This window comes from Somniosus microcephalus, chromosome 26 (genome assembly GCF_052327205.1).
Source record: "Somniosus microcephalus isolate GS21.2 chromosome 26, FLI_Smic_1.0, whole genome shotgun sequence".
NCBI classification, from domain to species: domain Eukaryota; kingdom Metazoa; phylum Chordata; class Chondrichthyes; order Squaliformes; family Somniosidae; genus Somniosus; species Somniosus microcephalus.
The window spans coordinates 8,094,854-8,110,450 of record NC_141012.1 but is presented as its reverse complement, the minus strand read 5'-3'; the positions used below and the strand labels follow the sequence as shown (position 1 = coordinate 8,110,450).

Here is a 15,597-nt window from a genome sequence, read left to right as displayed (position 1 = left end):
GTGCACGTTCCGAGAGCCCTCGGGTAAGGGTGCAGATTTTTCCAGATCGCAGTCCTCCGCCCGTGGGAGGCCTGCGATCGGAAAATACGGGCCATCGAATCATAGAATGGTTACAGCACAGAAGAAGGCCATTCGGCCCGTCAAGCCCGTGCCGGCACTCTGCGAGAGCACCTCGGCTAGTCCCACTCCCCCGCCCTTTTCCCGTAGCCTTGTAATTTTTTTTCCTTCAGGTACTTATCCAATTCCCTTTTGAAAGCCACAATTGAATCTGCCTCCACCACCCTTTCAGGAAGTGCATTCCAGATCCACTCGGGAGCCGCCGTCAATCAAAAGGACTTTAACCACTAACCCGCCTCTCTGAGCATCGGCAAAATCGCGGCCTATGCCTCTATTTATGAAGCCCAGGATCCCGTATGCTTTTTTAACCCCTTTCTCAACCTGCTCTGCCACCTTCAACGATTTGTGCACATATACCCCCAGGTCTCTCTGTTCATGCATCCCCTTTAGAATTGTACCCTTCAGTTTATATTGCCTCTCCTCGTTTTTCCTACCAATATCCTCCTCATGGTTCACTATACTTTCAAGTTTTGTGTCATCTGCAAATTTTGAAATTGTGCCCAGTACACCCAAGTCCAAGTCATTAATATATATCAAGAAAAGCAGTGGTCCTAGTACCGACCCCTGGGGAACCTCACTGTATACCTTCCTCCAGTCCGAAAAACAACCGTTCACCACTACTCTCTGTTTCCTGTCACTTAGCCAATTTCGTATCCGTGCTGCCTCTGTCCCTTTTATTCCATGGGCTTCAACTTTGCTGGCAGGCCTATTATGTGGCACTTTATCAAACACCTTTTGGAAGTCCATGTACACCATGTCAACCACATTGCCCTCATCAACCCTCTCTGTTACCCCATCAAAAAACTCAGTCAAGTTAGTTAAACACGATTTGCCTTTGACAAATCTGTGTTGGCTTTCCTTAATTAATCCACACTTGTTCAAGTGACTGTTAATTTTGCCCTGGATTATCGTTTCTAAAAGCTTCCCCACCACCGAGGTTAAACTGACTGGCCTATAGTTGCTGGGTTTATCTTAACACCCTTTTTTGAACAAGGGTGTAACTTTTGCAATTCTCCAGTCCTCTTGCACCACCCCTGTATCTAAGGAGGATTGGAAGATTATGGCCAGTACCTCCACAATTTCTACCCTTACCTCCCTCAGCATCCTAGGATGCATCCCATCTGGTCCTGGTGACGTATCCACTTTAAGTACAGCCAGCCTTTCTAGTACCTCCTCCTTCTCATTTTTTATCTCATCCAGTATCTCAACTACCTCCTCTTTCACTATGACTTTGGCAGCATCTTCTTCCTTGGTAAAGACAGGAGTAAAGTACTCATTTAGTACCTCAGCCATGCCCTCTGCCTTCATGTGTAGGTCTCCTTTTTGGTCCCGAATCAGCCCCACCCCTCCTCTTACTACCTGTTTACTATTTATATATGCCTATAGAAGACTTTTGGATTCTCTTTTATGTTAGCTGCCAATCTATTCTCATACTCTCTCTTTGCCCCTCTTATTTCCTTTTTCACTTCCCCTCTGAACTTTCTATATTCAGCCTGGTTCTCGCTTGTATTCTCAACCTGACATACGCCCCCTTTTTCTGCTTCATCTTACTCTAGATCTCTTTCGTCATCCAGGGAGCTCTGGCTTTGTTTGCCCTACGTTTCCCCCTCGTGGGAATGTACCTCGACTGTATCCGAACCATCTCCTCTTTAAAGGCAGACCATTGTTTAATTACAGTTTTGCCTGCCAATCTTTGATTCCAGTTTACCCGGACCAGATCCATTCTCATCCCACTGAAATTGGCTTTCCTCCAATTAAGTATTTTTACTCTAGATTGCTCCCTGTCCTTTTCCATAGCTAATCTAAACCTTGATACTGTGATCACTGTTCCCTAAATGTTCCCCTACTGACACTTGCTCTACTTGACCCACCTCATTCCCAGAACCAGATCCAGCAATGCCTCCTTCCTCGTTGGGCCGGAAACATACTGATCAAGAAAGTTCTCCTGAACACACTTCAGAAATTCTTCCCCATCTCTGCCCTTTGCACTATTACTATCCCAGTCTATATTAGGATAGTTGAAGTCCCCCATTATCACTGCTCTATAGTTCCTGCACCTCTCTGTGATTTCCCTGCAAATTTGCTCCTCTATATCCTTCCCACTAGTTGGCAGCCTATAGAATACACCTAGTAGTGTAATGGCACCTCTATTGTTTCTTAACTCTAACCAAATAGATTCTGTCCTTGACCCCTCCAGGACATCCTCTCTCTCCAGCACTGTAATATCCTCCTTAATCAATACTGCCACGCCACCTCCTTTCCTTCCCTATCTTTCCTGAACACCTTATATCCAGGAATATTTAATACTCAATCCTGCCCTTTTTTGAGCCAGGTCTCCGTTATCGCCATGACATCATACAGTATTCCCATGTGTCTATTTGCGCCTGCAGCTCACCAACCTTATTTACCACACTCTGTGCATTTACACACATGCACTATAAACCTATCTTAGACCTTCTTGTATTCTCTCTTAGTCTGACCCCATCTAATACCATACTAATTCTTACTCTAGTGCTATCTGTCTCGCCCAATCCTTGGTGCACCTTGTTTCTCCTTTCTAATGCTACATCCTGGTGCCCATCCCCTTGCCAGATTAGTTTAAACCCTCCCCAATGGCACTAGCAAACTCCCCCCACCCCGCCCCTCTGCGAGGACAGTGGTTGTGGCTCTGTTGAGGTGCAACCGGTCCGGCCTCAACAGAGCTCTCCCCGGTGTCCTGGCCAATATTTATCCCTCAGCTAACATCATGAAAACAGATTATCTGGCCATTTATCACATTGCTGTTTGTGGGAGCTTGCTGTGCTCAAATTGGCTGTCGCGTTTCCTACATTACAACAGTGTCTACACTTCAAAAAAAAGTACTTCATTGGCTGTAAAGCGCTTTGGGAAGTCCTGAGATCGTGAAAAGCGTGATATAAATGCAAGTCTTTCTTTATTCTTTATGGTTGGGGCGGGGGTGGGGGGGGTTGAGTGGAGGATAAAAAAATTGTGCGATTTAAAAAAAAAAAGTTTTCTAACAATGATTTTTGTTTTGCAGATTATTTATATCAGACTGAGAGATAAGAGGCCCCTTGTCAAGAGAGAAGAAGCATACGACAGAGTCACCCTCGTTGGGAAAGTTAATTTAAAGAATATCTCCCTTTTGCTGAGGAACGTGGATTTTGAGGATGCTGGATTGTATACGTGCTTCTTCAAAAACCCTCAGGAAAAGAACCAAGAAGCTAATTCGACCCTAGAACTTATTGTTGTTAGTGAATGTGAGTGCCCTGATATTTCTTGAGATGGTTTACAGTGGGCAAGAATTATATATTTTTTAAGAATTCTGACAAATGGAGCCATCAGAACTCACATTTTGACAGATGTTTAAATGCCACCTACTCACTCGCTCATCACTGCCTACCTCAAACAGAGTTCAATAGGGTAGACGTAGAGAGATATTTCCGCTTGTGGGGGGGAGACCGAAACTAGGGGGCCATAAATATAAGATAGTCACTAATAAATCCAATTCAGGAGAATGTGGATCGCGTTACCAGAGGGAGTGGTCAAGGCGAATAGCTTAGATGCATTTAAGGGGAAAGGAATAGAATGATATGTTGATGTTTTTTTTTCATTTATTGCCCATCCCTAATTGCCATTGCAAAGGTGGTGGTCTGGAGTCACATATAGGCCAGACCAGGTAAGGACAGCAGATTTCTTTCCCTAACAGACATTAGTTACATGAATCCAGTAGTTGCATGTTCACCATTACAGATACTATTTTTTTATTCCAGATTTATATTAATTGAATTAAAATTCCCCAGTTACCGTGGCGGGATTTAAACATATCTCACAAGATCCAGGCCTCTAGATTGCAAGTCCAGTAGCATAACCACTGTGCTACCGTACCCGCTAGCGTTTAGATGAAGAGGGGTGGGAGGTGGCTTGTATGGAGCATAAACAGCAGCGTGGACCAGTTGGACTGAATGGCCTGTTTCTGTGCTGTAAATTCTATGCAAACCCCCCTCAATCCATTTTTTCTCCTGAAACACACCACAGTGTCTCTGATGCTGATGGACAGCCTTGGTGCACAGGTGGGAGAATCATGGATATCATTCTATAACCGTATCGACAGTCCACACTCAATTCCAGTGAGGCAATGTACTGGCAACCTGTGCAAGGGGTCCTCATATTCTACACAATAGCAAAATACCGTGGATGCTGGAAATCTGAAATAACAACAGAAAATGCTGGAAACACTCAGCAGGTCAGGCAGCATCCGTGGAGAGAGAAACAGAATTAACGTTTCAGGTCTGGGACCCTTCATCAGAACTGGAAAAGGTTAGAGATATAACAGGTTTTAAGCAGGTGCAGAGGCAGGGAAAGTGGGGTGGGGAGGGGAGGAAGGAACAGGAAGGCAGGAGAGATTGAATGTTGCAAATGGGGATGGCAGAATCATCAACACTGCCATGTAAAAAAATAGGGGCAGGGGTTATAGTCTGAAACTGTTGAACTCACTGTTGAGTCCAGAAGGCTGTAAAGTGCCTAATTGAAAGATGAGGTGCTGTTCCTCGAGCTTACGTTGAGCTTCATTGGAACAGTGCAAGAGGCCGAGGACAGAGCGGTCAGAGTGGGAGTGAAGCGGAGAATTAAAGTGACAAGCGACCAGAAGCTCGGGGGTCACCCTTTACGGACTGAACTCATATTCTACCTGCCTCAGTGACCTTCCCTGAGGAATTACTCGCTTGCTCAACTAACCTTTAGGTACAGAGGTTCCACCTGACGTCCCTTTAGCTCCTAACGTCCTCCGTTTTAACGTGCGTCCCCTGGAGTTTCAGTTCTTCACCACAGGGAGGTGCCCTTCCAGACGTGACTAACTTTACCGTGGCGCGGTAGCCAAAAACCCCCTACTGCGACAGCGTGGAGTCTCGGTGTGACATGTGCACCTTGCAAATGCATAATTCGGTGGTATTGTGCAGGACATGCCATAAGCGTGTACTTCTAGCTCACCTGTATTCGTATGTGAACGATTTGCTGCACATACCCTGTGACCTGTGAAAGAAAGACTTATGAAATAATACTGAGCGGCCTACAGGTGGCGCTGTCCAGGGAGAGTATAAATACTCGGGCACGGGCCCAGCTTGCGCAGGACATTCTTAACAGGAACTAGTGAAGGACACAACTAGATCTCTATGTTGTAAAACAGTTGATTAAAGCTTTGTTTAACGCTTAGACCAAGTGCCTAGTAGTTTTCTTACGTCACCCTGCACTGCATCCGAACCATCCCATAAACTAACACCCTCAATTGTTGACGCCCCCAGATATATCTATCCAATTCTGACTTATGTTTCTACACTATCGACTACAACCTGTGTGTCAGCGGTTTACAGAAACGGATGGTAAAATAACCAAATTGGGTCTCCGACAATGTTTCCTCTAACTTTCTTTTGGCCCGTGCGGCCCCTTTAACGGGGGCCATTCAAAATTCTGCACATGCGCAGTTTGTCTATTTAAAAGCAGGCTCACCGGCTGTGTGGGAACTCTGGAGCGCCACGCAGCTTAAAGGGAACATTGATCTCAGTGCTCGCCCGGGTTAGAACAGTGTAAGAAAGTCGATAAAACTTTATCAACAGACTTTGATTGGATCTTAAAATATCGCAAAATTTGGGGAGGGTGAGGGGGTCAGATCAAAGTTACTTTTGAAACACTGTTTCCCATTGCATATCCTCTATCCCCCTGTATATGTTTTCAAATCCCTCCATGGCCTCGCCCCTCCCTATCTCTGTAACCTCCTTCAGCCCCACAACCCCCGAGATATCGGCACTCCTCTAACTCTGCCCTCTTGTGCATCCCTGACTATAATCGCTCAACCTCTGGTGGCCGTGCCTTCTGTTGCCTGGGCTCTAAGCTCTGGAATTCCCTGCCTAAACCTCTCTGCCTCTCTTTCCCCCTTTAAGAGGCTCTTTAAAACCTACTTCTTTGACCAAGCTTTTGGTCATCTGCCCTAATTTATCCTTGTGTGGCTCGGTGTCAAATGATTATGTCTTACAATACTCCTGTGCAGCGCCTTGGGACGTTTTACTATGTTAAAGGCGCCATATAAATACAAGTTGTTGTTGTGAGTCTCTATATCCTACTGTTCCCCCGTGTGTCTCCCCTGTTATCCCACCGTACCTTAGTTACTTTAGTATGCATCTATCTAATGGTTTGCAATAATGCTGTACTAATTTGTAAAACTCTCCTTTGTGTTGCAGTGTTACAAGTGGACAACACGCTGACAGTTCTCATTGCCTCCATTGTCGGAGGGGTGATAGGACTCCTCATTCTATTATTTATTATTAAAAAGCTTGTAATGTTTGTAATTAAGCAAGTTGGAAAAAAGAAGTAAGTAAGATGTGAATATGCAGAACATTATCATCAAACACCCTTATTTACAAACTGTTTTAAATAGAAAGTTTCCAGTTAGCAATTTGCACAATGGGAATATGAACAAGCTGATTAACTGTACACGCACCCCTCACTTGAATAGTTTGTGCCTATAGTTTTATTGTCAGGGCTCTGCGTTATCCTATATGAACCAACTCAATTAAAAATATTCAACCATAGTTCTATCATTAGCAGGAATGCAGTTCAACAATGGCACAGGCATGATGGGCCGAATGGCTTCCTTCTGTGCTGTATTGTTCTACGTAGAGATAGCGTTTAACTCTTTGGTCACCGCAGAGGTATCAAGGACTGAACAAGATGCAATCCACAGTGTTTACAGGCAAATTACTCTACTTTGCTAATTCTATGCAAGTAAGAATAATATGATCATTCATGCAATCACTGCAAACAGTGACTGAGGTTTCAGCTTTGCAGGTTCAGCTGGGCTTAACATGACGCATCTCAGTTCAGTGTAGAGTTCTGAGGATTACAGTCCACACTTGGCACGGTTAGCCCTGTTCAGTTCATATAACTGTAGGAGTAATTGTACACTTCCTGTTGACAACTAGAGCCTGAATGATTTTAGAATCGAGGCATAAAACCCTTTCCTGATCAGGTAGCATGTGAACAGCCTTGTTTAAGCTGTGCTTCTCTCCAATGCTCGGAGGGCATATCTTCAGGGATTTGTCTGTAATTCATGGTTTGTCAACATACTTCGTTATCTGATTCCCAGCTGACACTTTGCATGCAATAATATTACTGTTGCACTTCTTGTCCCGTGAGATCACACTATTGAGTCACTCTCGGATTCTCCCCTTCTACATTCTGGGGCAATATTTTTCCCTCCACCGCCCCGCCCTGCGCTCCCCCCCCGCTCCGCCAAATCACTTTGAGCTTGGCCAATTTTCGTACGTCAGGACTCGGCTGAAACTGCCAGCAAATGATTTGCTGGCTTAACTTTTAAATTCCTGATCGATCGTATTGCCGTTTTGTGTCTGTCATGGACGGCAACAGGGCATCAGAGGGCGGGGCCCTGCTGTGTCAAGTCACCTAAATCTGGACTTCTAACCCACCCCTCCACCTCTACCCCCCCTCCCAATCCATTGGCCATGGCTCCGCTGCCCTGGGTAATTTATCATTTTTCATTGGTTTGTCCCCGCTTGTACCTCTCTCAGCCATGGCCACCGCGGTGGTAGCACTCTCGCCTCTGAGTCAGAAGGTCGTGGGTTCAAGTCCCACTCCAGAGGCTGACACTTCCAGTGCAGTGCTGAGGGAGTGCCGCACTGTCGGAGGGGCCGTCTTTCGGAGGAGACGTTAAACCGAGGCCCCGTCTGCTCTCTCAGGTGGATGTGAAAGATCATTTAGAATTATTTCAAAGAGGAGCAGGGGAGTTATCCCCGGTGCCCTGGGGCCAATATTTATCCCTCATCGCTAAAAAAAACAGATCATCTGGTCATTATCACATTGCTGTTTGTGGGAGCTTGCTGTGCGCAAAAAGTGCTGCTGCATTTCCCACATCACAACAGTGACTCCACTTTGACAATTGTTGTAAAGCGCTTTGGGACATCCTGAGGTCATGAAAGACGCTGTATAAACATGTCCTTTCTTCTTTGCTTGAAAATGGACCCAAAGTTCCCTCAGATCTGCTCCCGCTGTGCGGCAGTACCTTCACCGTAAGGGCGGCGGAAACTCACTCCTCCCTGACCGTTCTGGCGAAGTTACGGCAGCGCAGCGAGGGGGCGACTCTGAGGAAATCCGTGACCGACGTGTTTTAACCGATTAGTGCCGCGTTTGCTTGTTTGTATCCCCATAAGAAAAGTGTGAACTGTTTGAAGCCAGTGGGCAGGTGATTCTATTCATGGTGCTTGCTGTGGTCTCTCTAGGAAGGAGTGTCTGGTTAACTCCTGTGCCAACACTGAACGTGGACATTACGGTTCCAAAGCAGACCTCAAAAGCCCACCAAAGGCGTGAAGATTGCACCGATTTTAGCATCAGTGCTTAAAGACTTGTGACGTGCCTATAAAAACACTAGCGGGTACACACAGATTATAAGGTAACCCTACTACACCTGCGACAGGATGGGGGAAGGGGAGGGGGGTGATCGTACACAGTATGAGCGGGAAACAGTGCGACCATTTTGAGACGCCGCAGAAATGGGCAGAAGTTCATTCCCGACTGCCCTGTTCACACGTACTGTCTACGCCTCCTTTCCCCGATCCTCTACTGTCATGTCCAGCTCTTGGATGTTAGGGCATGCAACTCATCTGCCTTGCAGCATGCACATGCTATTCATACAGGGATTGACACCAACTGTGTAGCACCAGACTTGTATCACATGTTGCCTTTTACCCGGTGTGTTACTGTCCTTTTAAACTCCTTCCTTCTGGCTCGCTGTCCCCTAAAGAACTGTCGGCTTTTTTGGCTTCTAATTACATCAACCGCAGTCAATAACTAGCTAAACCCTACTAGTCAGTCTTCACTTCACTCCTGACTAATCCGAAATCACACTGGGCAGCCCAAGAGGCTGGTGTGAACCTGAAATGACTCTGGAACCCAAGCTTTTCCCCTATCACGTGCTGTTGGAAAGATATTGAAGAGCCACTTGTGGAGAGGTAACCAGCGCTCCTTAAACTAAACCAGGGATACAATCATTAGACAAATTTGTTTGGTGTTACTTGCCGGGGTAACAGTAGATGCTTTTACGCCTTGAGGGAATAATTTCCAACTCACTTTGTAAATTAACTGGAATTCATGTTCAGCTAACTAGTTTAACTGATCAGCTGATGCAGTTACAAGTAGTTATAAGCTGCAGTGATCAGTACAGGAGTAGTTCCTATTGCGAAACGATGCTGTCTGGGTCATTGCTGAGAGATCTCCGAGTGCAGGCAGCATTTACAAGGGTGCCTTTTGGGAGAGTCCACTCCCAGTCTGGAGCATAGCTCTGCGGGAATGTGGATTGGGGCGTCAGCCGCAGATACCAGTGTTCCTCACTCGCCGTGTTCCTGATTCCCTGGTCATTACACGTAACCGGGAGCAGAGCCTTGCATAGTTTACCCTGCAGTGTAGGCGCTGGCTGCACATGTTGAAGAGCCCCAGTGTGTTGGCGTAGCTGTCATTCTGACCTCAGCCCGCTCACTCGCACAAAGCCACATCATCAGCATAGGAACGTAGGAACAGGAGGAGGCCATTCAGCCCCTCGAGCCTGTTCCGCCATTCAGTGAGATCATTGCTGATCTGTATCTCAACTCTACCCGCCTTTGCTCCATCTCCCTTGATGCTCTTCCCTAACCTAAAAACTATCCACCTCAGTCTTGACAGTTTCAATTGACCCCCAGCATCTACAGCCTTCTGGGGAGAGAGTTCCAGATTTCCACTACCCTTTGTGTGAAGGGATGCTTCCTGATTTCACTCCTGAACGGCCTGGCTCTAATTTTAAGGTTGTGCCCCCTTGTTCTGGATCCCCCACCAGAGGAAATAGTTTCTCTCGATCTACCCAATCAAATCCCTTTATCATCGACCTCGATCATATCACGACTCAACCTTCTAAACTCAGGGGAATACAAGCCAAGTTTATGCAACCTGTCCTCATAATTTTAACTCTTTTAGCCCCGGTATCATTCTGGTGAATCTGGGCATCTCCCTCTCCAAGGCCAGTATATCCTTCCTGAGGTGCGGGGCCCAGAACTGATCGCAGTTCCTCAAGATGGGGGTCTGACCAGAGCTCTGTTCAATGGAAGCATCACCTCCTCCCCTTTGTATTCCAGCTCCCCTTGAGATAAAGGTCAACATTCCATTAGCCTTTTTAATGATGTTTTGTACCTGTCCATTTTAGGCATTGGATTTATTCCAGTTCTTCCCTTGTTACAGGTACCATAGACCCCACCCTTCCTTCCCGAAAAAGTGTCAGTTAACATTGATTCACTTCTCAATATAGATAAATCGGATACATATATATATATTTAAAAAATCCACTGCTTTACCATTGCAAAGTATTCAAAAGTGCATAAATGGCATAAATATATTCTAAACGATACGAAACTCTGGGAGACTTTGCACAACCCGATTGCTTTGCATGTCCAAAGGTATTAACCAACAGATAATGCTACTCAGGATGAGACCTTAATATAAGTCGCTCTTTTTGCTTTTTTTTGCTATAAGTTTCAACGGCAGCGTGGTGTTTAACTAAGGGGCAAATGACCTGAAACCTGATCGGTTGGGGATCTGAAAGATCACTTAAGATTGCGATTGTCATTTTTTCAGTTTTTATTATTCGGACGAAAGGTGTCAGGAACGATTGGCAATTGATTGGGAATTTTCAGGACAAGGCCTGAGGATGCCGCTGTGGATGGGAAGTTGAACAATCAAGCACTTCCTGTACTGGAGATAGTTAAATCTTCTTTCTAACCAGTTGGAACAAGAATTGTGAATGTAATTGTGAAGGAAGATATTCTCTCTACTTCAAGAAGTGCTACCAATAGCAACTTCCTGTTTCCAGTTGACGTACTTCCGGTCAGGAGAAAGTTTGTGAACTTAGGGTGGGATGTACTATTTTCTATTTCCACTTGGATTCTTTCATTATATACAAACAAAAAACATTGACAATCGGAAAGTGACTTTCAGTTCTGTGGCAGCGAGAATTTGGGGTTTAGATTCCCATTCACAAAATAGTTCAACTAGTGATGGCTTCATATTAAGGCAGTGAATGAGATCTGCACCCCATTCATCTCCTACCTTCTCTCGGGCTGTCACCCTGATCTTTTTTTGCGTTTGAAGCTCTAATCACATGTTCAAACAGTTGATGAACATTCAGACGCTCGGGTCTGTCGTGGAAGCCAAGCCCCTCTTGCTGGTTGAATGGGGGGTCTTGTGCAGCGTGAGTTAAAGCATGTTCTCACGATCAGCGAGGCCACGGGTTCATCACTCCATGTGTCTTTCAGTTGGCTAACTGATAAATAAAAGTGACTAAAAACAGCCTTTGGGCTTGTTTTGCTGTCACAGCAATGTGAGCTGTCTCTGTGCACTGTGCGAGTGTGTGCACAATACTGCATGATGCCTCTACTCAACTAATGATAATTCACCAAATATTTAACTAAGAATGAATTGCGGAATTGGCACAGCCTCAGATGTGAGCTGTAGGTGGAGCCAGTGAGGGGGTCATGACCCCCTCCTCCCCAATCCACTTGAGGTCAGCCGATGTGGCTTTGAACGGCCGTCTCCATTCCACTCCCAGGAACCGCAGTCGTCTGTCTTCGGGCTCCAGGTTCGGCCGGTGAGCCTGTGCTGTTCCCTGGCTCAGCCTTTGGACTGGGTCAGTCGATATTCCCTCGTTCCCAGCTCAGTCCCCTTCCTGCCATGTCGGATAAACCTTGAGTTCGACCCCCATCCCCTCCCCAGTTGGGCAAACCCCAGCTGTGCCAATTGCAGCCGGCAATACCTCCGTTAGATTGGCACTACCGCCACGGTCTCCACTCCCTGCCGTAATTAGACACTCCCACAACACTCTTTATATGCATGTCGGTAAACAACCCCTTACCATGAAACACTTTCCCCCCGAAGGCAGTGACCCTTGGAATTTTTTTTTCATATTCACGGGATGTGGGCGTCACTGGCAAGGCCAGTATTTATTGCCCATCCCTAATTGCCCTTGAGAAGGTGGTGGTGAGCCGTGTTCTCGAATACAACTGAGTGTCTCGCTAGGCCATTTCAGAGGGCAGTTAAGAGTCAACCACATTGCTGTGGGTCTGGAGTCACAGATAGGCCAGACCAGGTAAGGTAGGCAGATTTCCTTCCCTAAAGGACATTAGTGAACCATTACTGATACCTCTCCCCCCACCCCTCTCCCTCCCTCTCCTCACACCCCTCTCCCTCCCTCTCCTCACTTCCTGCATCACTGAAATCAACTTCCTCTTGGGTCAACCATCATTGGTGCAGCCTTTTACCTTGAGCTGTGTTGCCCCCTCTTGAGGATGGGGCGAGGTGATACAGGTGCAGGGAATTGCCTATTCCACCTCTAACCCTGGCTGGAACTCCTCAGACCGATCGGGTTATCAGCTCTTGCCAGGATTCAGGTTTTCGAACCCACTGCCTAAATTTGCATCTGATTTTGATCAGCCTTATTAATCAGCACACTGGTGTGAGCAGAGAGCATCTTAAAAATACTCGCAACTGTCCTATGGGTTGGCTGGGGGAGAAGGGTCAGGAAGAGTGGAGAATCTGCCCTGACAGGATAGGGGGTTGGTGCCACATTGAGTCAAAAATCCAAACTCTATCGACAAACGGCACATTGTAACAACTGAACTCACTGTGTTGTGTCTTTAGAGTAAGATGCATCCTTGTTGTCTTTAAGAACTACTTACTTTGCGGGGATGAGAGCGAGGAACTGAATGATATTGTTGGCTCGACTTTGCCCCTCCACTTGTGGGACCCAAGTTTGAACCAATCCCAGATGGAGTCTCCTCGCTCTGTTGAGTGTTGCGACACGGTCATCTCAATTTGGGAGCCTGGGTTAGGGCAGACTAGACGATGAGCAGGAGGCACTGCTCTCACTAAACCCACTTGCTGAGATGCATCGGTTCCCAATTCATAGAATCCCCGAGCACAGAGCTGGCCGTTAGCCAAGGCAGCTTGAATAATCTCAAGCCAGAGAACCCACAACCATGGCTGGCAAGGCGAGAGCTGCTGCTGGGTCAAGGCAAGAGCTGCTGCTGGGTCAAGGCCTGGTGTTGAGCTTGTTCTTGAGGAGGCTTTGAGCTGGGAATGCTGGATGAGCTCAGGTTCAAGGAGAAAACGATGTTCAAGTCCCTGGGGTCACCTCTCATGAGTACAGAACCAAGCAATGACGAGGGGGGAAGGGGGCCCTCTAGAGGGTCAATGACTCCAGCGATGCCCTAACCCTGGGGCTGAAACCTTTTTTCAGTAATTCAGGAGGTATTTGTCGCCAACACTTGTGGGGCAGTTGCGTGAAGTTTAAGATGCTTCCTGACGTTGCCGAATACCCGCCCGTAATGTAACCAACTTGGTATTCGAGTTTACGCTGATGTTTCTATGATGAGCTGACTGTCACTGCAATGCTGTGACGTCAGTTATCTTACTATAGTTCTTAAGATGTGACGCATGTCGGATGTTGAGTCACAATTCGCCCAGGATCTTGGGCAGCAAAAAAAAAATACAGCAAGAGTTTATGCAAAATCCACAGACCCTGCAACCAGCTACCTTCCCGAAGGTTCTCGCCTTTGGAGATGATGTCCTTTCGAACCCTGTGTGTATAAGCGGCTCGCAGGCGTGTGTCTGAAGACCATCCCTGGAGATCCCAGCTGCTCGAGTCAAGTCAGTGCGAGATTCACTGAACGAATTTGACAGCAGATGGCCTGCATTATTGGCCCAGGCATGCAAGTGAGAGACAGGAGTGCTGCACTGCCTGGTACAAGGCAGAGACCGCAAGAGAGACCAAGTAGGCATCTCCTAACCTCTAACTGGTGGTCTTTTTAACCAGACTGGTGGTCTCCACACACCACTTCAAAGCTTACACTTTTTAAGATGAAAACAGGCAGTAGAGGTTTTTTATTAAAGAAAAGATGTTTAGCAATTTTTGAAAGGAAATCTTACTGCGGGGTGGGATGGGAGGATGTAGCATTCCACCCATCGGATAGCGAGACTGGAGGCTGGGGAGGGGGTCATCGTGTAATATGTTGAATTTTACTGGGGTCTTATTGCTGAGCTCCAGATACTTGCAATAAATGTAAGAGTGCGGCCCACTGCTTACAACACGTAGGGTTTGTTTGTTTTGTGTTTTGAAGCTTTGTGACCCCATTATTTAAAATTATTCCTACACCTAACTGGGGGGGGGGGGGGGGCGCGGTTAGAGAAAACACTCGGGTAATTGAGTGTTGGGAAGGAGAGGTTTTTTTCCCCTTTAGAGCGGTCAGTCAGCTGTGTGGGCGGGGCTAGGATTGAAGCTCCAATCAGACAGCAGCTTGTAGTCCATCCCTTAACCACCTGTTGGCTGGACAGGTAAGGTGGTCAGACCATGACACGGATGTACCTCACCGTCTACCAGGGTAGTGGTGATTGATTTTTGATTTATTCAGGGGTTATCTTGGGAAGTCAATTCAAAAATAACGACTCAAATAACTTTTGCCCTTGCGTCGACCTTTAAGCCACCAGTGTAGGTTGAAAGAGAGGCCGCCGTGTCTGAATTTGATGGGCCACCTTTGTTGGTCTAAGCAAAGCCTGCCTTCAGCAGACCATCACACGAGGGTCACGAGTGAAAATCAACACCCCTGAACAAAATCTGGGCCCCTGAACAAAATCTGGGCCCCTCCCTCCCCATCCCTTCGTGCGTTCTCGATAAGTGATTGTATTGTCCCTCTCACTTTAGCGATTGTCACACTGCAGGAGGGACTCGTTGAATGTGGTGAAGGTAGCAGGGCAGGTGTTGTGTTTCTCAAACTCTCTTATAATGCAGTTTGCGTTGCCTTTTTTGATTTAGATGCCAAATACAAACTATGCATGTGTTGCCAATGTATAAAAGGATTGACATTCTATACTGTATTTAATTTTTGTATGCTGGTAATAGATCTATTTTATACTGAAAACAAAATCCCTCGCTAATCAAAATAAAAACATTTCAATCTAACCTGTTGTATGTCATTCTCTTCGCACGATCAGCGATTGTTCCATTTCCTATTGTATTGAGATCATCAATGGGGGGTTGGCGGGGAACAGAGTGTTGCTGTTGCTTCGAATAATGTCCATCGCTCTTCCAACATGTCAATGAGTAGACTCGTTGCCTGCTGTGATACAGAGGCAGTCGGAGCACGATCACCCCCAGGTTCAATCTCTGGACACTGGTGGGAGAACTCCCCTGCTCTTCTTTGGAATAGTGCCATGGGATCTTATACGTCCACCCGAGAGGGCAGACGAAGCCTCGATTTAACGTCTCATCTGAAAGATGGCACCTCCGACAGTGCGGCGCTCCCTTAGTGCTGCACTGGGAGTGTCAGCCTGGATTTTGTGTTCAAGTCTCTGGAGTGGGACTTGAACCCACGACCTTCTGACGGAGAGAGGAGAGTGCTACCT

At 46.6% G+C, this 15,597-nt stretch overlaps 1 protein-coding gene across 1 annotated transcript in view; it reads left to right on the top strand.

Annotated features, from left to right (window-relative positions):
* LOC147100258 (sodium channel regulatory subunit beta-4-like) overlaps positions 1-15,154 on the top strand; it is a 28,966-nt gene extending 13,812 nt beyond the window's left edge. Inside the window, exons 3-5 of the mRNA XM_085967772.1 lie at positions 3,155-3,374; positions 6,348-6,477; positions 8,403-15,154. Of these exons, the coding sequence (XP_085823898.1) occupies positions 3,155-3,374; positions 6,348-6,477; positions 8,403-8,490 (438 nt within the window). The 3' untranslated portion in view covers positions 8,491-15,154. The remainder of the gene's footprint in view (positions 1-3,154; positions 3,375-6,347; positions 6,478-8,402) is intronic.
* The last annotated feature ends 443 nt before the right edge of the window (positions 15,155-15,597 follow it).